Source organism: Cervus canadensis, chromosome 26, assembly GCF_019320065.1.
Source record: "Cervus canadensis isolate Bull #8, Minnesota chromosome 26, ASM1932006v1, whole genome shotgun sequence".
In the NCBI taxonomy this organism is placed as follows: Eukaryota; Metazoa; Chordata; class Mammalia; order Artiodactyla; family Cervidae; genus Cervus; species Cervus canadensis.
The window spans coordinates 29,983,381-30,010,067 of NC_057411.1; the positions used below are offsets into that span (position 1 = coordinate 29,983,381).

The following is a 26,687-nucleotide window of genomic DNA, read 5'->3' on the forward strand; positions in this document are numbered from 1 at the left end:
TTAGTTAGTTAGTCGCTCAGTCGTGTCCAGCTCTTTGCAACCCCATGGACCATAGCTTGCCAGGGTCCTCTGTCCATGGAATTCTCCAGGCAAAAATACTGGAGTGGGTCGCCATTCCCTTTTCCAGGGGATCTTCCCAACCCAGGGATCGAACCCGGGTCTTCCACATCTCAGGCAGATTCTTTACCGTCTGAGCCACCAGGAAGCCTGGGAGCCCTGGGGTGCTCTATTAGTCATCTCAGAAGAAGGGAAAGCTCTCTCTGTGTGTCCAAAGGATGTGTCCGCTCTCCCTCTCCCCCCAGCTCCCGGGAAGCTGGTGAAGAGCAGGTCCACAGACTGGATTACTGTTCCTTGCTTCTCCCTCCCCGCAGAGGCAGGGTTCCTGGACGACAGGGTCCATGACAGCATAGCACTGGGGCCTGGTTACGACCGCCCCTTCCAGTTTGACTCCAGCGTGCGGGAGCCAAAGACCATCCAGCTCTACAAACACCTGAACCTGAAGAGCTGCGTCTGGACGTTTGATGCCTATTATGACATGACGGAGCTGATTGACGTCTGTGGGGGGTCTGTAACCGCCGACTTCCAGGTGGGTGCCCCAGGGGTCTGTCTGAAGGCTGCGTGCACCTGGGTATCATGTTAAAGCTTGTTCATTCATTGAACTGAAGCACTTTAATACCCAGTTGCTCCCAAAACTGCACCAACCAAGGGACTCTTCTTTCTAAATCCTTCAAGAGAGACCTTAGCAGCATCATGGCTAGAGCAAGCCCCCCGAGTCCTCTCAATCAGCTAATTAGAAAATTAATATGGGAAAGTGTTTAAATTAAGTTGAAGAAAATTAGCTGTCTGGCAGTCATTTATATAAAAATCTAATAGTCTTACTTCTCTAGGTATATATGTTTTTTCCTCTGAGTGTATTTTGGAAAGGGCTTCCCAGGTGGCTTAGTGGTAAAGAACCCACCTGCCAATGCAGGAGACAAAGGTTTGATCCCTGGGTCAGGAAGATTCCCCTGGAGAAGGAAATGGCAACCCATTCCAGTATTCTTGCCTGGAAAATCCCATGGACAGAGGACCCTGGTGGGCTACAGTCCATGGGCCCGCAAAGAGTCCAACACGACTGAGCAACTGAGCATGCATATTTTGGAAAGTCAAAAAGGTTTACCTCGATGGGAAGGTTATGGCTAAGTCGATGTGTTTTCCCCGCAGGGGGAAATGAGTTAAAATGACAGAAGTTCCGTGTCTTTCAGCAGACAAGTAAAGCACTGTTGTCCCAAGCGTCATGGCAACTGTTTAAAACACCTGCTGTCATACCTATTCCAAACCTATGGTTAATAGTCCTTAAACATCAGTAATAAAGAAAGTCTTAGTCACTCAGTCATGTCCAACTCTTTGTGACCCCATGGACTCTAGCTTGCCAGGCTCCTCTGTCCATGGGATTTTCCAGGCAAGAATATTGGAGTGGGTAGCCATTCCCTTCTCCTGGGGATCTTCCCAACTCAGGGATCAAACCTGGACCTCCCACATTGCAGGCAGATTCTTTACCGTCTGAGCCACTAGGAAAGCCCAACAAAATAAAACATTATAGCAAGAAGTCACAGTCGTAGGAGGGCCATTAATATCAAAGGGACCAGGCTAATGCATCCTCATGGGAAAAACAATTCTAAATCAGGCACTACCCAATTTTGAGTAGTTATCTCAATGAACTAAGAAAATCAAATATTTGTTTTTCACTTCAAATCAGGTTCAACTACACTGAAAGAGGAGAACCTATAGACGGAATTACGCATAATCATTTTAGGAAAGTTTCTTTGATTAAAATTTGTTTCCTTGAGATGCCTCTTGGTTTGGTTAATTCTTATTTTGTATACACTACTTGTTTCCTTGAGATGCCTTTTGGTTTGGTTAATTCTTATTTTGTATACACTATCGCCCTCTACTGAATAGAATTTTAAGGCATTCTGAGGTTTCCTTTGTGCTTCTGCAGTTGCATAACCTACATTCACTTTCAAATATGCAAAACTCAATGACTGGTTCCTTCTTTGGCCCCTCAGAAATTATTATTCTTTCTTCTCCCTGACTTTAACTATAGTTTTGGATATCTTTATTCAGAATATGCTTAAAAATCACAAAGACAAGAAATTCTTATTATATATGTCCCACTTTTTAAACCAATACATATATACCACAGAAGTACTTCTTTGCTGTCTGTTTCTTTAAAAATAGATGAAACAAGTGGTATATGGTAGAGTGTACAACTTAAAACCCGCCCTAGTTCATATCTTTCTTTATCAAATATTGGCAGAATTAGACAAGACTTAACCTCGATGAACCTCATCTGAAATGGTCACTAGTAATCTCAAGGTGGGACAGCATCTAGCACAAGGTCTGACACAAAAGAGTTGCGCAGTAAATATTTATAAGAGTTGTTTTTTTCTAAGGATTAATAAGTAATATGAAGGTTAATGGAGAATAAATGGAAACAGAGGAAAAATAACTTTACCAGTCAGCTAGAAAATTTATGGAGGTTCTAACATCAGCAATGGTGAAATTAGGGTAAGTGTACTTAATAAAACCTGTACATAAGGGGACAGAACATGATGTGAGATCCAGATAAAATCAGAAAATTTCCTAAAGAAGACAGAGTAAGATTTTCATAAAAGATTTTTAAGTGCATAAGGAATTAGCATAGCCTTTTGAAGAACTTGGAATCCAACTTTAAGTCCCTGACAACTTTGAATATGAAAGAATACTTTGGAAAAATAAAGTTTCAATGTCATAAATATTGATAAAGCACTTGGCTGTTTCCCTTAACTACCCATGGAAACATGTTACATTGTATATTCAAACAAAATTGTATGTAAGTTCTATAATGTATTATCACATTTGGCCAATGACAAAATATAATTGTTTTAAAGTAAGCTTTTTTGTTATAAAGGAAATATGTATTTATGACAGAAAATACAATATACATCTCAAAATAATGAATAAATGAATAATGAATAAACCAACTCCCTCATTCATATACACAGCTTCTCCATGAAGGCTTCTATTCATATTTTGTTATGTTTTAATCCAAGTTTTGTTAATTGCATAGTAAAATGAAAATAATACAGCCGAATTAATGGCAATAAAAGGAACTCCTTCAGAAAAAGTGTTCTCTTAGAAGTATGGTGTGCTGCCTTTTCAAAATTATTTCAACAAAGCATTGAATGAGATAGGAAGTTATCCAACTGTGAGCTGTCCGTTGGTAAGTTTCATAGTATAATATCGAAATCCCATGACCTTCTTTCCTATTGGGGAAGGTCTGAGTACTCACTAAGATATCCAAGTCAGCCTCACGTTCATCCTAGGATGACTTGGGCATCCTCCCATTTAGGGTTGCTTTATGTTTTCCTATGGCTCTCCGAAAACTACGGTCAGCCAGGGACTGTGTGCTGACAGTAGATCCCAGATCTGCCCAGATCCTTTGGGAATAACTGTGATGCCTTAAAAATTTCAACCAAGTCTTCCAGCAAATGATCAGTGGAGGGAGAGCTTCTCATACTTCAAAAGTGTTTTTAGGGGACTGCCCTGGTGGTCCAGTGGCTAAGACTCCCTGCTCCCAATGCAGGGGCCCAGGTTCCATCCGTGATCAGGGAACTAGATCCCACATGCTGCAACTAAAAATCCCACATGCCTCAACTAAGACTCAGCTCAGCCAAAATAAACCAATAAAAATAAATATTAAAAAAAAAAGTTAAGTGTCTTTAAGTGTTACCTCCTTGAAAAAGTCTTCTCTGATTATCTTATCGAAAGAAGCACCCTGGCCACTTTCCATCCCTTTATTTTTCACATTTATGTATCTCCCATACTAGACGGTAGGTTCCGTAAGGCAGGGATTTTAGTTTTTTCCCACTGCTAAGGACCCAGTTCCTGGGTGCCTGGCACAATCATGAGCGCTTGATTAATACTGAATAAGTGGCTAAATGAGTGAATGAAGATTGAACCGATATGCGATGCTCATCTAGCTCTTCATCTCGGGGAGAAATAACCCTCTCCTGTGCACCCCACTTGCTCGGCAGGTGAGAGACTCCGCTCAGTCCTTCCTGACGGTGCACGTGCCGCTCTACGTGTCCTACATCTACGTGACGGCCCCCAGGGGCTGGGCCTCCTTGGAGCATCACACCGAGATGGAGTTCTCCTTCTTCTATGACACTGTTCTCTGGAGAACAGGTACACTCACTGACATCTCAACAAGTCTTACCTTATGCTTAAGCAACATTTTATTTTTTAAGTATTGAGTTTTAATGGTAGCTGCATTCCTCATCCTCTTGTCCTATATACAGTCAAAGGAGAGCCACACAAAGTGTAAAAAGGATACAGATCTGTGGTTTCTGAGAAAGACTGATGTCCATAGATGATAATGCTGGAAGGCCTCTACCATCTGAATAAATTCAGTCCAGGGAGGCAGGGACCCAGAGTAGAGGATGGCAAGTGATAGACAAGTCCCATACTGCCCCTTCGGGGGTTTGAATGAGTGTGTGCTCTTTTGGAATATAGTCACGTTCATTGCCTCCTAGGTAAAAATGATGTGATTCATGCTGTTTAAGGAGAATAGGGTCTTGAAATCAGACACGCAGAAATGGAGAAATATATCAAGAATAACCTGGGTTACTTTATTCATTTGATACCGAGTTTGCTCTTTCGTTGCATCCTTGAAAGTGTTCATTTTTACTTCAAAGACTGCAATGCTGAATTTTTTCAATGACCTTCACCTTAGGCTTGTCTATGTTACTGCTCTTCTTGAGAGGAGGTCCTCCCAGGGCCTGGGTGGTTGACGACCCTTCAGCTAAGATCCTCAGGCCTCTCTCTTCTGCCTCCCTACACTGACCTTCTCCCACTGCTGCCCCATGAATGTCCCTTAAAACTCATGATTCAAAAAAAAAAAAAAAAAAACTCCATGATTCTCTCCTCCATTCATTCCAATGGATCTGAGTTGATTTTTTGTAATTTTTTCCCCATTTTCAGTGTCCTCTACTTCAAACCCAGCCCCAAGCTCATTTCCCCTTTTTGTATTGCTCCCATTCCTCCTCTCTCCACCCCTGGTGGTGATTTACTTGATTGGAGGCAGAGTTACTTCATCTGAGTAGATTTCTTTAGATGGAGCTTCACTTCTACTAATGGAAAGTACAGTCTTTCCTTCTGTTAAATGGTTTAAGGTCAAATCATTTATTTATATTATATTTCTCATAAGAAATAACCCCAGGGAGTGTTCACACTCTGGGTCAGATAATTCTTGAGCTGGGGGTTTTTTAAACTTGCTTTCCCCCTTTCTTTGCTTCCCCTTTAGTTTTTGGTCAACAGGTATCGTGATTGCAATTGCTCTTATTAAAGCCACAGTGGACTCATGTCCTGTCATGCGTAACTAGTTTTCTACAAGCTCACCTGTAATTCTTTATTGCTTTCAATACGAAGTATAGCCACCAGGACACTGGTTATGGTTCTGTTAAGTCCTGAAAGATGTCCTGGTGAGGAAAAGAAAATACAGTCTGAAGCAGGCATGCTGTAACCACATCCTAGTGTAAAGTTAATAGTAAGAAGGTTTAGGGACCATTTTTTTCTGAGCTCTGAAGTGGGACCCTGTACCTGCTCTAAGTGACATCTGCAGGTATAGAGACTGTCAGAAGAATAGAGTTGTGAAAAAAGAACCGAATAGAACGAGCTGTCTTACAATGCTGACTGGCACACGTCTCTAAATAGACTCTGTTGCTGTTGTTCAGTCGCTAAGTCACGTCCAGCTCTTTGTGACCCCACGGACTGCAGCACGCCAGGCTCCACTGTCCCTCACTATCTCCCAGAATTTGCTCAAATTAATGTCCATTGAGTTGGTGATGCCATCCAACCATCTCATCCTCTGCCACCCTCTTCTCCTCTTGCCTTCAATCTTTCCCAGCATCAGGATCTTTTCCAAATAGACCCTATGTTCATGCAAGTATGAAAATTTGTCCTAAGTTACATTCAAGTAAGTGTGTGGCTCTACTTAGAGGTGTCCCTGGGGTAACTCATCTGTAGACTACTGTCTGGGAGCTCTTCTCCAAGCCTTCACTTGAATGTTCTATGTGTGGTTGCCTTCCCAGGAATCCAGACGGACAGTGTGCTCTCTGCCAGGCTGCAGATAATAAGGATCTACATTCGAGAGGATGGCCGTCTGGTTATTGAATTCAAGACCCATGCCAAATTCAGAGGTAATATCAGTGCCATTCTTTTCCTCAAGTTTTTTTTTTTTATTACTAAGAAACATTCAAGCATAGAGAAAAGTTGAAAGAATAGGACAATGAAGGACAAAACCAACAATTGTTAACATTTTGCTATGTGCATGTATGTACACACACACACATATTCCCATTTTTTTTATCACATCACTTGAAGATAAGTTGTAGGCGTCATGCCACATTATCCTAAATACAGTAAGTCCCCTACATACGAACCTTTCAAGATGCAAACGTGTGCCTAGCTACAGCAAGAAACCAAAACCTAAACCATCAGTGTTAGGCTTGAGTGAAATTGTTGCTTGCCCTTCATCTCCTATTGTGGACGATCCTTTAGATCTGTCATCCCCCATCTTCTCTTCCTCCTCCAGTCTAATTATTTTTGCCTGTTGACTTGATGCCAGCCATTTTACTGTACTACTGTACTTTCCAAGGTATTGTACTGTGAGAATAAAAATGTTTTCTATGTTCTGTGTTTGCGTTTTATGTACGATTTGTGTGGAAAGTATTATAAACCTATTACAGTACAATACTATATGGCCAGTTATTATGCTAGTTGCATACCTAGGCTGACTTCGTTGGGCTTAGGAATAAACTGGATGTACGATCACACTTTTGGAACAGAGCTCATTCATATGCAGGGGACTTACTGTACTTCAGTAGCCACCTCCTGAAACAAGGACCTTCTCTTACACATCACAGTAGCATTACTATGGCCAAGCTATTTCACACCAATCTAATAACATCTAGTTCCTGTTCGTGCTCCCTCCATTTGTGTCCCACAAATGTCTTTTATACCTATTTTTATATTTGTTTATATTTGCTTTGCATCTGTGTATATAAAACAAAAGTGAATCCAGTCAAGATCCATAGGTTCCATTTTGGCTGTTATACCTCTTTGGTCTCTTTCAATATAGAATGAGCCACCCTATGGCTCAGTTGGGAAAGAATCTCCCTGCATTGCAGAAGACCTGGGAGGATTCCCTGGAGAAGGAAACGGCAACCCACTCCAGTACTCTTGCCTGGAGAATTCCATGGACAGAGGAGCCAGGCAGGCTACAGTCCCTGAGATCGCAGAGTCAGACAGGACTGTGTGACTAACTTTTACTTTTTTATTTTTTTGATGTAGAATAGTTCCCCTACTTTTATTTATTCATGACACTAAATGACTGTACTTTAAGAGAGTAGAGGTGTCTTGCTGAGTAATCCTTACCTTTTAAGGATGTTTACAATTGCCTCCTTCCACAAAGGACTTGAGTGATCCTAAATTAGATTTTTTAAATCTGAAATTGATATTTCTATTTATGAACTACTGAGATCTTTCTACCTCCAAGAAACATATTGGTTAGAGTTCAGAGCTAAGTGTGTTCAATGTTCATTGTTACATAAGTACTCATATTATTGTGAATATGCTCATTAGTGCCATTTCTACAAGGCACATTTATTATTATCTATAAATGTATGTGACCCTAACAACGATCATGAGTAGGATGATGGACTGAGGTAAGAGGCCATGCTGTCCCACCCAGTGTGGGATATATTTTCAGAACCAAGTGGGTAGGTATAACCTTGATTTTTTTATAGAAGAATATTAATTCAGTTCCAAGGCTTTTGTAGGAGATTGACCACAAGCAAACTTACAAATAAGTGTCTGTGTGTTTCCCCTTGAAATAGGACAGTTTGTGATGGAGCACCACACCCTCCCTGATATGAAGTCATTCATACTGACTCCAGACCACCTCGGAGGAATTGAATTTGACCTGCAGCTCCTATGGAGTGCTCAGACTTTCGATTCTCCTTATCAACTCTGGCGAGCTACAAGCTCTTATAACAGGTGAGTACAGTTCAGGGGTAAATCTGAAATATTTTCTGCTTCTTTAAGGGCTTTTCTTCAAAAACTAGAAGAAAACTTTTAAAACTTTTCTATTTTAAAAGTGGGATAGACAGAAATAGCCATCTGGCAACTAGAGAAACAGATGTAGCTCAGATCAGTTTCTGATGTATAAATTGGACAGGGATCACCCTTATTTCAAGGGTAAGAATTGGTAAGGTTCACATCCATTTTTCTCACATCACATTGGCCAGAACTGTCACATGGCACATCTACCTGCAAAGGAAGCTGGGAAATGTGTCCAACTAATATCTTAGTATAATAAAGAAATTTCATTCCCAGTGATTACAACCAGTATAAAATCCAGGATCACTAGTTATCAGGTTCAGATGTCACCCCTTATGATTCAATGTCCTGTAAAATAAATAACAAGATTTAGTCTTCTACACCCGATATAGAGGTAGAATGAGATTGGAATAAATATAGTGAGCTATTCCATTTGTAAAAGGAAAGAATAGGACAAACGAAAACTTTTAGCATTAAAAGAATAATGGAGCCTATACTAAATATTGTTAGCCCCATTTTGTGGGTCATGAAATTAGTACATATCTTTAGCATGAAAATCTTATTATTTGCAATTAAAAAGTGGCAAATTGTCCTAAGAATAATTTTTTAAAATTTTATGTTAGTTACAAATGTTTGGTCTTATATCAGGTTTTTCTGGTACCTCCTGATTCCTTTGAAATCAATATATAACAAAATAATCTTTATTGTGTTTTCTAGAACCTCATGAGATTGTGCATGTACTTGTCCCAATTTATAGACAGAGAAATGGTCCTCTTTAAATCCTTTGCTGACGCCCCACTGCTTAGCAAATGAAGTCCAGCTCTTTGAGCAACACCCAAATCCTTCCCTCTAAGCCTCGCCTCAAACCCAGCCTTCTAACCACATGTGTGCCCAACCTCTGACTCCACCAGCCCATCCATACCTCTTTGCTTTTATTTATAAAAATAAAATAAAATAAAAAGTTATAATCTGCCTACCCTTCTTGCTCCCTTCCTCCTGCGCATCTCAAACTCCTCTGAGCTCCAGCTCAGATACCAACCCTTCCGAGACACCTTGGCCGACTCCATGCTGTGTTAGAATCTCCTCCTCCTGGTTCTCGTGTTGTTCCAGCTTTTACTATAACACAGCTCAGCATGTTATAATGCTCTGAGTCCCATTTCCATTAGATTGTGAACTTCTCAAGGGTAAGCCCCGGAACTGCATGTTTTAGCACATAGTAGTTCCTGAATAAGCATCCTTTATGAGCTAACATTTGCGGTAAGGAGGTTAAATCCATAGATAAATGGCAAAGCAAAGAATAACACCAAGCATTCTGTGCTGTGTACACCGTGAGCCATGCCAAGCAATCAGACCACAGCTGCTTAGGGCTGGGAGACCATAGCAGCTGGGGAGCTGGCCAAGCCTTCTCGGGGAGGCTGAGCAACTGATGGGAGACTTCTAGTTTTCAGAAAATTGGGGAAGAGAACCACAGGATTAAAAACCTACCCCCAGACTGTGTTGGGCATATTTGCAGGAATAGTCAGGAAATTGACCTAAGTCATATTCAGGGGTGGGAAACATAGAACTGCAGCCTGGGGAGACCATGGCATTTGTCTTGCATTCATTTGATCAATAGATATTTATTGAACTTTTACTATGAATACATCAGTGGATGAAATAAAAATCTCTGCACCCACAGGTAGACACAGTGGATGAGTACAGTAATGTTAGAAGGTGATGCTGTTGGTGGTGGTGTTGCTAAGGCTTGTCCGACTCAGCACTGTGGAAAATAAAAGGTTGAGAACAGGGTAAGGGGAATCAGGAGTGGGGGACATTGTAATTTGTTGGTTAGGAAGTTCAGCCTAGGCCTCATTAAGAAGGCACATTCAAGCAAAGACTTGAAGGAAACAAGGGAGCTCACTGTGCAGATTATCTGGGTTCCCGGCAAAGTTCCAGAGTTTGACAAAATTTCGGTGGCTGGAATGGAGTGGATGAAGCGGGTGACAAGAGACAGGGTCGGGCTGCTGTGGGGCCTTGAAGGCCAAGTGTGTGGACTTTTTCACTCTGGTGCAACAGGAGCCACTGCAGGTTCAAGGGGAAGAACAACAGGATCTGGCCTTTTTGTTCTTGTTTTAATTGGAATATAGTGGTTTTACAGTGTTGGATTCGTTTCTGCTGCATAGCAAAGTGAACCAGCCACACCTATACATACATCCCTTCTTCCTTGGATTTCCTTCCCAGTTAACCCATCTACCCCACTTAGAAGTGAGTTTAACCCATTTCCCATCTACCACAGAACACTGAGTAGACTTCCCTGGGCTCCACAGTAGGTTCTCATTAGTTAGCTATTTTGTCCGTAATATCAATAGTGTATATATATCAATCCCAATCTCCCAATTCATCCCATCCCATCCCTATCTTCCCTTGTTATCCATACATCTGTTTTCTACATCTGTGTCTCTATTTCTACTTTGCAATGGCCTAACTTTTGGAAAGCAGGAGTCAGGCATGGGCAGTTCTGCCTAATTAAGTATTTCCATTAAGAGCTACTATTCACATTACACAGGTCAATTTTTGTGTCATTCAAAGATAGTATACGAGATCTCATTTCCTGATGGTTCCAGCTTTGGAGGAAGATAAGGATCGAGTGAAAAAACTGTAGACATACAGACCTACAGACATACAAACTTCCAAGGCACAAAGGGGCTTAGAAACTTAAGTCCTGAAAGTTTGCCTGCTTTGTCTAAAATTGTGCAGTTGTGGCAGAAGCAGAGCAAAGGCAGGGTTAGACTGTCTCCCCATTTCCAGCCTGGGCCGTCTCACTAAACTGACCCCAGGCTGTGTCCTGAAAGTTGTATTTACTTATTTCTTTACTAAGTGTTAGTCACTTAGTCATGTCCAACTCTTTGCGACCCCATGGACTGTAGCCTGCCGGGTTCCTCTGTCCATGGAATTCTCCAGGCAAGAATACTGGAGTGGGTAACCAATCCCTTCTTCAGGGGATCCTCCTGACCCAGGGATCAAACCCAGGTCTCCTGCACTGCAGGCAGATTCTTTACCATCTGAGTCACCAGGGAAGCTGGCTATTTATTTATGATTACTAAATCTTTGCTATCACTTTGCTAATAAACAGACACAAATAATGCCAAAGAAATGGTCAAAGAAGGAACATGGAGAAAGTGAGGACTGATCACAAATCACACTAGTTAGAATTAAGATTCACAGCCCTGAGCTCCTCATTCAATGGGTGGCAGCCTCCCAAGGCCCTTGAAGAATCTTCCTGCCACTTCTGGCTGTCTGGCTGCCTTTCAGGCAGCCTGCCAGGGGCTGGGCTGCTGGATGACAAGTGTGGGAAATGAAGTAGGTGAGGGCTACCAAGGCTCTGTACTCTCAGGGTCACGACCTGCAGAATCTCATGCCCCACTGTAAACACAGAAATTCCCAGCAAGTCATCTCCGATGAGAAGTGATGTTGTTCTTCAACTTCACTGAAAGGATGAGGGTTTGGGAGAGAAGTCCTGAAACGGAATGCTAATGAAATGGGGATGGCAGCCGTCTCTGGAGTGGGGTTAGTTAACCCCCAGGGCTTCACTACCTTTTCAATCAGAGCAGCAGCAGCAGCTGGCTCAGTAAACGAAAGTCTTTGCAGTCCAGAATGTGTAACAGGGTGTCAGTCAGCAAGAAACACCAAACAGACGTTGTCAAGTCAGTTTCACGGGGGTGTAAAAAGGATGCGGTCAGGTCAGTTTTGCTCTCACTGGAGCCTTTTAGATTTTTATCAACAGTGTGCCTTTCTCAGCATTTCTCATGGAAAGGACTTGAATAATGAAAAGAACTCTATTTAACACCTCTGGCTAGTACTCTGAAGTGTGTTAGAATAATCACAAGTGTGATGAATTCCTGAAATTTGTGTCTGCAGACTGCTGAAGTTCTTGGTTGGATGCTGAGCACAAGTATCATCTGAAAACTTGTCTACTGAAGTCAGGGTGTTTCTGGGTAAGTAAATAATCTCTAAATCCGTCTCTCTAACCATAGTCTGCCTGCCTGTTTCCAGGAAGGATTACTCCGGGGAGTACACCATCTACCTGATCCCTTGCACGGTGCAACCCACGCAGCCATGGGTGGACCCAGGAGAAAAGCCTCTGGCCTGCACCGCACACGCCCCAGAGAGGTAGGGAGAGAGGATTGATCCTCACTATTTGTGAACTTACCTGCTCACTGACGTTTATATGTAACCCCAAATCCAATTTTCGTGGCGCTATCCTGATCGTTCCCTGACCTGCAGAGTGATGAAATCGCGGTCATCTGAGCCACATTCCCAGCTCAGATTTCTCATCCTGTGAACAAGTGTCCCTTTTACAGTCCATTTGCTGCCAGGTTTTTCAAATTTTTGTCCCTCATGTTGGTGATTTTGCTGTTTAAAATGGCTCCCCAGCAGAGCACCAAAGTGCTGTCTTGTTTCCTACATACAAGAAGGTGGTGATGAGCCAAATGGAGTGTCAGATGAGCTTCATTCAAGCATGAACTTCAGTGCCATCACCATGAGTTCTATGCTAAGGAATCAGCAGTATTTATCAAATAATGTGTCTTTAGATAGAAAGATACATAAAACAGAGTTAGGTATTGATCACTGATGAAAATGTTGTGAGCAGAGGCTGCAGGAACTTGACCCCTGATTTCCCCCCAGGGGCAGCTGTTCACAATTCATTCATTCCGTGTTCATTGCAGCGTTATAGAATGTAACCGCCATGAATAATAAGAATCAAACTGTCCATCAGCCCGCCCCCACCTCTGACCTGAGCCTGTCCTCGTTGTGCCGATGTTCATTCATTCGGCCCGTATTTATTCAGCTCTTACTGTGTCCTTGGCTCTCGTCTCAGCATGGAGACTCTAGCAGAGGATTAAAAGTCACCTCTGCTCTGAAGCAGTGCATATAGTCTAGTGCCACCTTTCTAGGAGCTGAGCAGAGTGACTGGAAAACATTTCAGAGAGAAGGCGCTGAAAACAGAATCTGACATTGTCATTAAGAGAAGATAATTTGGAATGTGACTTTCAAATTAAGAGTCTGAGACTTGGCCATTGGATTTGGCCGTACAGAATTCATCGATAATCTTGATAAAAGTCAGGTTCAGTGGACTGAGGAGGATGAGGCCTGATTAGAGTAGGTTCAAGAGAGAGAGGCAAGAACGTGGAGATAAAAGGGACAAAGCAATGCTGAAAGAGTTTTGTTATAAAAGGTTTCAGGGGCATTAGTGGGAAGAGATGAAGGATCGAAGGAGGTTTTGTGTGTGTGTGTTTTAGGTGCAAAATATTTCAGGATGTTTGTGTGCTGGTGAGAATAGCCCTATTGGTCTACTGGGGGAAACAGGCAATGCATTGGGAAGAGGGAAGATATGCAGAGCTAAGTCCTCGAGTGGAACAGGGGCAGACCCAGACATGCAGGGACCCGCCAACCTTAGCCAGAAGCAGACACTTCATCTACTAAGAAAGGAAGGCAGGCACAGTCTATGGATACAGGTGAAGGGAGAATTAGTAGGTTGGGAGGGTAAGGATGACCAAGGAGACATCTGACTGAGTCTGTTTTCTCCATGAAATGAGAAGTCAAGCATAGCTCAAAGTAAGGAACAGTGAGGTTTGAGAAGAGAGGAGTAAGTGAAATAGAGTCGTCTCTGAGAGTGGAAAGTAAGTATGGAAGAGAGTTACAGACACAGCGGATCAGCAGTGCTGAGGGCCCTATTGAATTTTTTTTCCAAAAAACACATTTATTTATTAATTTGTTGGCTGCACTGGGTCATAGTTGCAGCTCAGGGGATCTTTCATTTCGGAGCATGGACTTCGCTCTAGTTGTGGCATGTGGACTTAGTCACCTGGAGTAATGTAGGATTCCCCAGCCAGGCATCAAACCTGCATCCCTTGCATTGGGAGGCAGATTTCTTAACCACTGGACCACCAGGGAAGTCCCTGAATTGTCTTTAAATTACCATTAAATTGCTTATTAATGTAAGATGACTAGTATGTGTTTAAAGTACATACAATTTGATCAATTTTGACATATATGTACTTGTGAAATATCACCACAATTAAGATAGTGGTGATGTCTATTTTCTTCAAAAGTTTCCTCATGACCCTTTGGTATCCCCACTCCCATCTCTTCCCCACACCCAACCCCCTCGGTATCTACTGATCCTTCTGTCGTTACAGATTAGCTTGCATATTCTACTAATTTGTGTAAGTGGCATCACACAATACGAATTCTCTTTCTCTGACTTCTCTTGCTCGACATGATTATTTTGACTCACTCATGGTTGTGTGTATCAGTAGCTTGTTCCTGTTGTTGCTGAGCTGTATGCCATGGTGTGCACACGCTACAGTTCATTTATCAAATCAGTTAGTTGATGGACATTTGGATTATTTCCAGTTTGGGCTATTATAAATAAAGTTGCTATAAACACACATAGATAAGCCTTTATATGGACACAAGCTTTCTGTTTTCCTGTGTAAATACCTAGGAGTGGAGTGGCTGGATTCTATGGTGTGTTTAGCTTCTTATGAAACGGGCGCACTGTTTTCCAAAGTGTTTATAAATGTGTAACTGTGTGTGTACATCCCCACCATGAATGTGTCAGTGTTCCAGATCTTCTGCATCCTGGTAAATGTGGTTGCAGAGGGCCTGGTGTGGTTGAAGAATTAATGAGTGGGAGTAAAAGAGGAGGTGAGCTGGAAAGATAGGAAGTGGTAGGTAGAGTGTGAGATGTTTGAAAGTGAGGTTTTATGGAGGAGATGCCTAGTAGGATGGCGGAGCATAGATGGCTGCAGTGGAGAGGAGCACGTGCTCTTTGGAGGTGAAGACATCAAGGAACTGAGAGGCTTGGGGGATAGATGGTTCATCCATTGAAATCACTGAGACTGAGGGCAGGAGCGAGACTGGAGAGCCTGTAGTCAGTCAGGTGTGGGAGGGACAGTGACCAGGAAAATGGTGGCTGGCTGAAGAAAGGAAGAACAGAGGGCAAATCATCTGAAGAGATATGCTGGGGAATTTTTTATTCATGTAATCGAGTTTTATTTTGCTTATTTACTTCTTACTTTATTTTTTGGCTATGCTGGGAGGCCTGTGGGATCTTAGTTCCCCAGCCAGGGATAAAACCAGTGCCCCCTGCATTGGAAGGCAGAGGCTTAAGTACTAGACCACCAGGGAAGTCCCTTTAATACATTTTTTTAAATTATGAAATGTTTTAGTACCCAGAAGACCATATAGCATGGATATATAAAACCTCAAGAATATTACCTAGTAAGAATTATAACTGCAGTGAACTGGGTATCCCTTGCACTATGATCCTGATGCTAAGTGAATAATAGTAACTACCAGTGGTATCAGTGACCGTGTATGGAGTGCAGACTATGTGGTAGGCTCTGTACTAAGCTCTTTTTTTTTTAATTTATTGATTTATTTTAATTGGAGGCTAACTATATTTTACAATATTGTAAGTTCAAGTCTCATTACAGTGATCACCCTCAAGATTGCTTACTGTATTTCCACTTTATAACTAATGAAACTGGGAGTCGGAAAAAAAAGAAAAAAGAAAACATTCCTGGTACCTTTTAAATACCTTCAATGCCTCATTCAGTTGTACTCTCCCAAGCTCTCCACTAAGTTAACCACTAGCCTGGTATTTGTGCCTTTCATCCCTTGTTTTGGGTTTCCCTGGTGGCTCAGATGGTAAAGTGTCTGCCTGCAACGCAGAAGATTGGGGTTCAATCCCTGGATCAGGAAGATCCCCTGGAGAAGGAAATGGCACCCTACTCCAGTACTCTTGCCTAGAAAATCCTATGGATAGAGGAGCCTGGTAGACTACAGTCCTTGGGGTCGCAAAGAGTTGGACATGACTGAGGGATTTCATTTTATCCCTTGTTTTGGCTTATGGTTCACCTCATATTTAGATCATCCCTGTAACTCAAATGGTAAAGAATCTGCCTGCAATGCAGGAGACCTGGGTTCAATCCCTGGGTTGGGAAGATCCTCTGGAGAAGGGAATGGTAATGCACTCCAGTATTCTTGCCTGGAGAATCCCATGGACAGAGGAGCCTGGTGGGCTACAGTCTGTGGGATGGCAAAGAGTTGGACATGACTGAGTGACTAATGCTACTACTTCTCACCTCACATTTACTTCTACATGGTTTTGCATATCTTTGAACTTTATATAAAATTTTCAGACTGCATTAATTCTCACTGTTCTCAGTGAATTGTTTGTTGATTCATAAGTGAAATCAGCATGAATGTTGATCCATGGAGCTGCTGTTTGTCTTTCACTGCATTAAGGTAGTCTCCATAGGAATTGCCCGCAATTTATTTGACTGCTCTGGTTTATAATCCCAGATTCTCTCTCTCACTCCGTCTGTCTCTATGTGTCTCTTAGTTAACATGTGTGAGAAGTTTCTCCAGGGTAGGTGCTAGATTTTTTTTTTTTTTTTTTTTTTTGAGAAGAGAGAGAAATAATGGTTTGAAATGGCAAAAAGGAGCAAAAAAATCATTAGCCCCACTTCTAGTCCCAGAGTTGGTGAATATAGAAGTCTGCAGGGTGAAGAGTATTGGTGGGTGTACTGAAGCGTCAGGGTTGGATGTTCTTGTTCTTCATCAGGGAGATCCTTACCTGTGGCTTCCCCATTATTCCCAGGGTGAGCCTCCTTAGGCCTAACTGTACATTTGATCATCTCCACATCTTTTGATATGGCTCTGTATGGATGCAATAAGACTCTAAGATATACACAACTATCTAGTCTGACTCAGGAAATTCAGACTTAATTCAAAAGAATTGTGTCTCCTGTTATGCCTATTTTTGTGAGGTCATTATAACCTTATAAATTATGATTATCATCATCTCAATCTCATCATTCATCCTTTTTAATCAGTAAGTATTTATCCAGTGTCTTATGGCCTGGCACTGAATAGATTCTGATAATACCAACATCAACAGGAAAAACCTATTTCCCTGAGTCTGGTGAATGAAGTCTTGGTACAATGAATAGTTATATCATAGCTGTAAAAACTGCTTTGTGTGGGTTTCTCCTGTGCCCCAAACTCCTTCTTCACCTCAGCCCTCTCAAATCTACCCCCAGAGCAGTTCAATTAAAAGTAAGGAATGGTCAGATGGACTCAGTTGGAAGAATAAAGCATTGAAATTACCACTTGTGCATTGCTGTTCAGTTGCTAAGTTGAGTCTGATTCTTTGCTACTCCGTGAACTGCAGTATGCCAGGCTTTCCTGTCCTTCACTATCTCCCAGAGTTTGTTCAAACTTGTGTCCATTCAGTCAGTGATGCCATCCAACCTCCTCTTCCTCTTGTGCATTTTTCTTTAACAAATATATGTGTTAGGAACTTGGCTAGCATCAAAGGTACAGTGGTGAGCAGATAGATATGGACTATGACTCTATGGAAATTGTAATGGGTGAATCAGACTTTGATCACACATTTAAATAGAACAGCAAGCCACAATAAGTACTATGGAAAAAAAAAAAAGAAAAACACTGCACAGTGTATTGAGAACCAATGATAAGAGATCTGACCCAGCCTGGGAGGGAAGAGAAAGAAGGTAAGCTTCCTAGAGAAAGTGGTGTTTGAGATCTGAACAGTAAGAGTTCTCTAGGCAACGGGTGGTAGCAGACAAGGAGGGAGCATTCCAGTAGGTTTGTCAAGGTCAAAGTCAGAAAACTAAATTCATTACCTCTAATCTCAATTTGAACCTCAGGGCTTTCCAGAATGAGAGGGCCAGGAAAAGCAAAGAATATTGAAGAGTCTAAAGGCCAATTAGATTATTCCTGCTCCAAAGAGCAGATGAACCTCATAAGAACTTGAACTAAATAAAGTCTCTGGCCTGTCAGTTCAGTTCGGTTCAGTCACTCAGTTGCATCCGACTCTTTCTGACCCCATGGACTGCAGCATGCAGGCCTCCCTGTCCATCACCAACTCCCAGAGTTTACTCAAACTCATGTCCATTGAGTTGGTGATGCCATCCAACCATCTCATCCTCTGCTGTCCCCTTCTCCTCCTGCCTTCAATCTTCCCCAGCATCAGGGTCTTTTCAAATGAGTCAGTTCTTCACATCAGGTGGCCAGAGTATTGGAGTTTCAGCCTCAGCGTCAGTCCTTTCAATGAATATTCTGGATTAATTTCCTTTAGGATGGACTGGTTGGATCGCCTTGCAGTCCAAGGGATTCTCAAGAGTCTTCTCCAACACCGCAATTCAAAAGCATCAATTCTTCAGCTCTTGCCTGTACCCATCTCTTTATTCACTAAATGTTTTAGCACCTACAGCAAAGTGCAGGGTGGGAACAGAAGGGCAGCCCAAATGACTGATGAAAAATCAATCCTACTCTCAAGGAGCTCTTGTTTTTCTGCATTTAGATTCCTGATACCCATTGCATTCCAGCAGACCAACCGCCCTGTCCCTGTTGTGTATTCGCTCAATACTGAATTTCAGCTCTGCAACAACGAGAAGGTGTTCTTAATGGACCCCAACACTTCTGATATGTCACTGGCAGAAATGGATTACAAAGGAGCCTTCTCGAAAGGTAAGCGTTCCCTTCACCCAAAGACAGAGACTCTACTGGACTTGAGAAGCTGTTGGATAGGTCTCCTAGAATCTCTGCTTGTCAGCTTTCAGTCAGCTCTCCAGGGAAGAGTCCCCCAGGGCTGGTTCCAGGGCAGCCAGGGTTTAGTCAAAGAACAGATTCATATTCTTCCTTCAGGTTATTTCAAAATAAGATCATATTCTTTGTGTTATAATAATCAGTGATGTGATAAGTGTGAAAGTGCTCATGAGTCGTAAGAACACGGGGGCTTCCAGCCAGATTCGAATGCATTGTCTAACTTTGGGTGAATTGCTTCATCTGTCAGTTCCTGAGATTGCAATATGACTGCCTACCAGCCTCAAAACTATGCCAAACGTCCATGTCTTCTTCAGCAGGCTTGCTCTACTTGAAATGGTTCCTTTGCCCTCCCCCTGCTCCAGACAGGGCTCCCTTGACTTTCTTCTTCTTCAGGTCTCTATCTAAATGCTAACCTCCCCAGAGAGACTGGCTTTGACCATACCAGTCAATCTAATACAGGTTTTCATATCTTTCACTTTCACTAAATGTTGTTCATTTTTTATAGTACTTGTCATAATTTTTAATATCATATTTCTTTACTTATTATCAAATTTGCACATCATCCCATGAATGGGATGCTCAATAAATATTTGTTGAATGAATAAACTATAAATGAATCAATTTTCTTTTCTTCCAGTTTCTCTTTTCTGCCTTTTTCTTACTTTTAATCTTTTGCTCATATCTGAGTTTTTTCTCTCATCCTAAAAACATATCCCATTAGAGAAAAAATCTCTCATCCCTACCTCTTGCTCAAACTTCAACCCACACGTCCTCCTTTTCTTTTCTCTGAGAATCTTCCCGAAGGAGTGGTGAATATAGACACTGTCCCCATGACCCTTCTTCCCAGTCACTCCTGCGTTGTCTGTTGCAGACTGGCTTTGTCCTACTGCAGCCCAGAATTCTCTCTTGTCAGACACCACGCCTATGGATTTGGACACTTGGTTCTCTGGTTTCTTTTGTGCCAGCCTCACCTGACGCCATCTTGCCTTTCTGACCACTTCCCGCTCTCTGGCCGTCCATCCTCTGTCCTGTCAGTGTTGCTGTCTCCACGTTCCATGCTTGGCTCCTTGTTCTTACTTCAGTGTTCCTCTGGTCACCCCCATGGCTTGGCTCCTCCCTGTCCTCTGAACTTCCTAACCTCCTGCTCTTCCACAGCTGCTCCATGAAAATTAACCTTGTCCCTGGTCTCTTCTGAGCTTCACTTCCACACTTTCACTCACAGGTTGAAACTACCAAACCTCTCCAAGTGATGTTATTAAGACACCTGTTGTTATTGTTCCCTTGCTTAGTCATGTCTGATTCTTTGCAACCCCATGGACTGCAGCACGCCAGGCCTCCCTATCCTTCACTATCTCCCTGAGTTTATTCAAACTCATGTCCATTGAGTTTGAGCAGACGCAAATGATGCCACTCAGTGATGCCATCCAACCATCTCATCCTCTGTCCCCCGCTTCTCCTCCTGACCTCAATCTTTCCCAGCATCAGGGTCTTTTCCAGTGAGTCAGCTCATTGCATCAGGTGGCCAAAGTGGGAGCTTCAGTGTCAGCATCAGTCCTTCCAATGAATATTCAGGACTGATTTCCTTTAGGATGGACTGGTTGGATCTCCTTGCTGTCCAAGGGACTCTCAAGAGTCTTCTCCAACACCACAGAGCGAAAGGATAAATTCTTCGGCACTTAACCTTCTTTATGGTCTAACTCTCACATCCGTACATGACTACTGGAAAAACCATAGCTTTGACTATATGGACCTCTGTTGGCAAAGTGATGTCTCTGTTTTTAATACACAGTCTAGGTTTGTCATAGCTTTTCTCTAGACGTCTAGAACTGGACTCATCTCCCCCTAGACATGTTCCTGTCACATTCACTGCCCCACTGACTGCATCAGCAAGCTCTAGGTGGTCAGCCAAAGATCCCAGGGCTAACCTCTACTTCTCCTTTACCTCCTATACCCCATCCCCAATGGTAATAAGATAACTGGTCCCAACTCTTAGGCATTCCTTGTGTTTAGTCCCTTTGTTGTTGTTTAGTCTCTCAGCCATGTCCAACTCTTTGTGACCCCATAGACAGTAGCCCACCAGGCTCCTATGTCTATGGGATTTCCCAGGCAAGAATCCTGGAGTTTGTGCTCACCTCCTCCTCCCGCGTGTCACAGATAGGAAATGTTGAACAAGTTATTTAACATAGGGACACGAATTGAACCCATCTCTTAGGCTCTTGGGAGGACTAAATAAGATACTGTAGGTAAAGAATTTGATGCCCTAGCAGGAACTAAGAAAAAGTAACTACACCAGGACTGGTACCCTTCCAGCATTCCGTATTTTGTACATGGACTTGCTTTTACCTAGGATGCTCATCCCCACTCAGATGCCCCAGCTGACAACTCATGGTTCAGAATACAGCTCAAATGTCGTCTCCTCTTCATACCCTTCCATAGCGCTCTCCAGGCGGAGTTTTGTGCTATGCCCTCATTGTCAGCTCTATGCTCATTTTATGTTGTTTACCTTCCTCTGTGGTGAGGTAACAGTATCGTGTGGTGGTCAACAGTGTGGGTTTTTCAAACCGAGCCCCTTTGACTTTGAATCCCGCCCTCACCGCTCAGTGACTTTGTGACTTTGAACAAATGACCTCACCACTCAGTGTCCTCGTCTATGACATTGTGAGCAGTCCCTGAGTTCTCCCATGGGAAGGACTTAGTAAAGTACCTAGCCAGGAGTGTGAGTTCAGTGAATGTTAGCTGCTTTTAGCAATTGCTTCGCTTGTATTTCTGCCCTCTTAGCTGTGTCTTACGCACCTTTGTATCCCCTGCACATAAGGGAATGCTTGCCCTACCTTAAATACTTCAGGAACATTTACTGATTAAAGGAGACAGTGCATGAATGAATGTGTATTTTAGGGGCACATGGACCCCCACAGCTCTTCATAGAAAGGTACTTTTGATTCTGAAGGAGCATGTTAAAGCCTTCCTATCCTTGACACTTTTTTTTCCCTCTTTCTTAAAGTCTGACCTAACTAATGCCTTGCAATCTTTTCAGGTCAAATCCTTTATGGCCGAGTACTTTGGAATCCAGAGCAAAACCTTAATTCTGCTTACAAGCTCCAACTAGAGAAGGTCTATCTTTGTACTGGGAAGGATGGCTACGTGCCTTTCTTTGATCCCACGGGGACCATCTACAATGAAGGGCCACAGTATGGATGCATTCAGCCCAACAAACATCTGAAACACAGATTCCTGCTGCTGGTATGCTGTTTATGTTAAAGGGCTGACACACGGATAGATTTCCTCAGCTATAAATTTTGCCTAATGCCAGAACCCCACGCTTGATGGTTTCTCCAGATAATATTATTGTTTTGTTGATGTTGGCTGCTTAATTCTAGTACATATTACGAAGTGAGTGATAATTATGGTGGGTAACAATGTTACCAAACCCAGATCTGGCTGCTTGCCACTGAAGAGCCAATAAAAAGGTTGGTGGAAAGGAAAGTTTGCTTTTGGATACTGGTAACCAAGGGGGAGGGCAGACGCATGTCTAAAGGCCAGTTCTGCCCCCTGACAATCAGGGGCAAGAGCTTTTATAGACAGAGGGAAGGGGTGACATGCAGAAACAGTATGGTCAGCCCTGACCGTCATCTTGAAACTGGTCATCAGTGGTCTGACCAGAGTCATCATGATTATCTTCAATACTGATAGTCTTCAGTTCTAGAGTTCATTTGTTTCCATTTCTTCGCAGTCAGTTCTCAGAACTGTGGCAGCCTGCATCATGGCTACAGCCTGGTCATCATGTACTTAACTTCTTTCACCTGGTTCAGTTCAGTTCCGTTCAGTCGCTCAGTCGTGTCCGACTCTTTGCAACCCTATGAATCGTAGCACGCCAGACCTCCCTGTCCATCACCAACTCCTGGAGTTCACTCAAACTCATGTCCATCAAGTCGGTGATGCCATCCAGCCATCTCATCCTCTGTCATCCCCTTCTCCTCCTGACCCCAATTCCTCCCAGCATCAGGGTCTTTTCCAACGAGTCAACTCTTCGCATGAGGTGGCCAAAGTATTGACGTTTCAACTTCAGCATCAGTTCTTCCGATGAACACCCAGGTCTGATCTCCTTTAGGATGGACTGGTTGGATCTTCTTGCAGTCCAAGGGACTCTCAAGAGTCTTCTCCAACACCACAGTTCAAATGCATCAATTTTTCGGTGCTCAGCTTTCCTCACAGTCCAACTCTCACATCCATACATGACCACTGGAAAAACCACAGCCTTGACCAGACAGACCTTTGTTGGCAAAGTAATGTCTCTGCTTTTTAATATGCTGTCTAGGTTGGTCATAAGTTTCCTTCCAAGGAGTAAGCGTCTTTTAATTTCATGGCTGCAAACACCATCTGCAGTGATTTTGGAGCCCAAAAAAATAAAGTCTGACACTGTTTCCAGTGTCTCCCCATCTACTTCCCATGAAGTGATGGGACCAGATGCCATGATCTTAGTTTTCTGAATGTTGAGCTTTAAGCCAGCTTTTTCACTCTCCTCTTTCACTTTCATCAAGAGGCTTTTTAGTTCATCTTCACTTCCACCTGGCAGGGGTTTCAGTATCTACAAGACAGCTCACAGGATATGGCTCAGAGTACTATCTATCGCTGAGAAGGAACTAAAGGTCCTTGACTATGCTTACTGACTACATTATTATTATTTGGTCCCCTTTGACTGTTTTCCTTTGTTTCTGCATTTTCTCACTTCTCTGATTAAACCTATTCTTTGGCCAAAGTTTTTCCACAAAGGGCAGACTGAGGACATGGAGGCGCAGGGGAGGGCCAAGGACCAGCGGGTCCTGCTCCACGTCAACAAGACAAGCTGTCACTGATGTTCCGGGAAGAGGAAAGTCTAAGAAAGTATTTCTCAGTGTCTCCCAGAGACCCGTCAGTATCCCCAGTATTCTTTCAGGGCCTCCGCGGGGTCAAAACTACTTTCGTGATGATATGATGTTGCTTGTTTTTTTCACACTCACTCTCTCACAATTGCAGAGAGTATGCAGGTTTATTGATACGGAATCACACTTCATATTGTGCCTAATCGTTAAAAAACACCATTTCCTGAGATTTGATTTAGTATCAAAAAAGGATATGCACAATTATTTGAAAAAGTTATTCAAACATTTCTCCCTCTTCCAGCTATTAATACCTAGCTTATGTGAGGCCAGATTGTCTTCACATATTTCAGCCAAAACAACATATCACAACTGATGGAAAATAGAAGCAATTATGAGAATCTAGTTCTTTTCTATCATTCTGCCAAAATGTAAAACAAGGCCAACTCTCTTTTTGGGTGGATATGAATATAGGTGTTTTCACTAAAAAATATATTACTTATGTTAACATGTAATGAGTTGCTCATTTCTCTCCTAAAATGAATTAGCAAATATCTATTTTTTCATTTTAAAAAATTGTTCATTGTAGCATAATCACAGTGTTAATTTTAAAAGAGTAAATATTGATAGATTTAAATCACATAAAATGAAAGCTTTGAGACGTCTTTAATTTTTAAGTCCTGAAGACACATAGCTTGAGAATTGCTGGTCTAGGCTGTCTTACTTGTTATGTTTCAAGATCACAGAGGCCACCAAGTGTTCTCCCCAAGAGGGCGGTGGGTGCCCAGGGGCAGCAGTCTACTGAAGGCTTAGGTGAGGACTCCTGCAGCACACACTCCCCCGACCCAAAGGGTGACTGCCTCCTCCCTGTGACCGCCGCCTGCCAGGTCAGTGGTTCCATCTTGCTAGATCTTGTGTTTCTCTCTCCCAACTCCTAGGACCGCAGTCAGCCAGAGGTAACTGACAAGTACTTCCATGACGTGCCCTTTGAGGCCCATTTTGCTTCCGAGTTGCCTGATTTCCACGTGGTCAGCAGCATGCCAGGCGTGGATGGATTTACTCTGAAGGTAGACGCGCTCTATAAGGTGAGTGTGGCGAGAGAAATAGAAGTGGAGGACCAATTCACTCTAAAGGTTACAAAGAGGAGGATGACATCATCTCTGCAATGGCAGTTTCTTTTTATAGCATTCTTGCTGGCAGGTCTTTTTATTGTTGTTAAACTTACCATTGTTGTTCAACTGCTAAGTCCTGTCAAACTCCTTGTGACCCCGTGGACTGCAGTATGAAAGGCTTCCCTGTCCTTCAGCATCTCCCAGAGTTCACCCAAGTTCATGTCCATTGATTCGGTGATGCCATCTAACCATCTCGTCCTCTGTCACACTCTTCTTTCATCTTCAGTCTTTCCCAGCATCAGGGTCTTGGCTTCCCTGGTGGCTCAGATGGGAAAGAATCTGCCTACCATACAGGAGACATGGGTTCAATCCCTGGGTCGGGAAGGTCCCCTGGAGAAGGGAATGTCAACCCCCTCCAGTATTCCTGCCTGGAAAATTCCAAGGACAGAGGAGCCTGGCAGGCTTTAGTCCACAGGGTCGCAAAGTATTGGACATGACTGAGCAACTAACACACTCACCTCAAATTTTATCATCTATCCAATAGACCAATGCAATAATAAAATTCTTTAATTCGCATATAGTCTCATGGCTCTGTGCAGCACCAGCTGTTTTTCACAGGCATGTGGAAATATTTAACAAAATCATAAATACAATCCAGTGATTTAGAATGGCAAGAATTACTAGTATTTAATAAGCAAAAATACTCTAAATCCCAGTAATAAGCATGAATTTCCAAGATCAATTTCTACTCTTCTCTGTCTTCAAATAGTAAGTCATGACCTTGGATTTCAGAACTATTATCACTCTTCAGAAGTTATTTCAAAATCATGGAGGGTCTCAATGGGCAGCAGATGAAAGGGAAATAAAATGCTTGATGACATAACCACTCAGAAGATGATCCAAAAAGTGTTCAGATTTAGCAAATTTTTGTCCAAGTGTCTGTTTATTATGCACAGAGTAGGTGTTTAATGAAACTTTATTGAATGGCTCTATTTTAGCTCAAGTTCATCAATGAATAGTAAATTAGCATACAAACCAGTGGAAGGTCACTGGGAATAAATTGGTTATTAATACTATTACTCTACTTACGTCAGTAAAGACCAACAAATCATAAGCATTCATTAAGCTACAGAAACCCTAAAAGATAAATTCTTAGGGCTATTCCATGAACAAGTAGGAAAACAGAAAAAAATGTGAATATCTGCCCTAAGATCACTTTAATTTGGAAATAGACTAGAACCCCAGAATATTTGGTTCAGTTCTCTATTCAGACACCAACCATTGCTAATGCTTTTCTTTTTCTTTCTCTCTTTTTTTCCTATACTTCATCAAAATCTTTATTTATTCTGCTACAGTTACAGTGGCATATTTACTAATCCTTAAATGCACCACACATAGGCTTCCCTCAACATTTTTTAAAGGAGGCCAGTGATAGTCTGATTTATTCTATGACTTTAAAAAAAGATTCTTTCTTTAGTGGATCAGTTTCCTCTTTTTTTTTTAATTGAAATATATTTGATGTACAATGTTATATTAGTTTCACGTGTGAAACATTTGCATACATTATGAAATGATCAGTGTGGTAAGTCTAGTAACCATCTGTACCCATACAAAGTTATTACAGTTTTAGTGGCCATATTCCTTATGCTGTGTATTATACCTCATGACTTATTTATTTTATAGCTGGAGGTTTGTACCTCTTGAGCCCTTTCATGTGTCCCGGCCCCCCACCCCCTCCTTCGTCTGGCAACTACCTATTTATTCTCTGTATCTGAATCTGTTTTCATTTTGTTTTGCTTGTCTTTTTTTTTCTTAATTCCACATATAAGTAAAATCATATGGTATCAGTCTTTCTCTGACTGACTTATTTCACTTAGTGTAATACTTGCTAGGGCTCCCCAGGAGGCTCAGTGATAAAGAACCCACTTGCCAATGCAGGAGATGCAGGTTCGAT

At 42.3% G+C, this 26,687-nt stretch overlaps 1 protein-coding gene across 2 annotated transcripts in view; it reads left to right on the top strand.

Moving 5' to 3' along the window:
- Nucleotides 1-26,687, top strand: part of FRAS1 (Fraser extracellular matrix complex subunit 1) — a 504,323-nt gene that overhangs the window by 473,184 nt on the left and 4,452 nt on the right. For both annotated transcript variants that reach the window (XM_043447950.1, XM_043447951.1), the window contains 8 exons: nt 372-586; nt 4,059-4,209; nt 6,114-6,221; nt 7,920-8,079; nt 12,175-12,291; nt 18,521-18,687; nt 21,800-22,005; nt 24,560-24,706. In XM_043447950.1, coding sequence (XP_043303885.1) covers nt 372-586; nt 4,059-4,209; nt 6,114-6,221; nt 7,920-8,079; nt 12,175-12,291; nt 18,521-18,687; nt 21,800-22,005; nt 24,560-24,706 — 1,271 coding nt within the window. The remainder of the gene's footprint in view (nt 1-371; nt 587-4,058; nt 4,210-6,113; nt 6,222-7,919; nt 8,080-12,174; nt 12,292-18,520; nt 18,688-21,799; nt 22,006-24,559; nt 24,707-26,687) is intronic.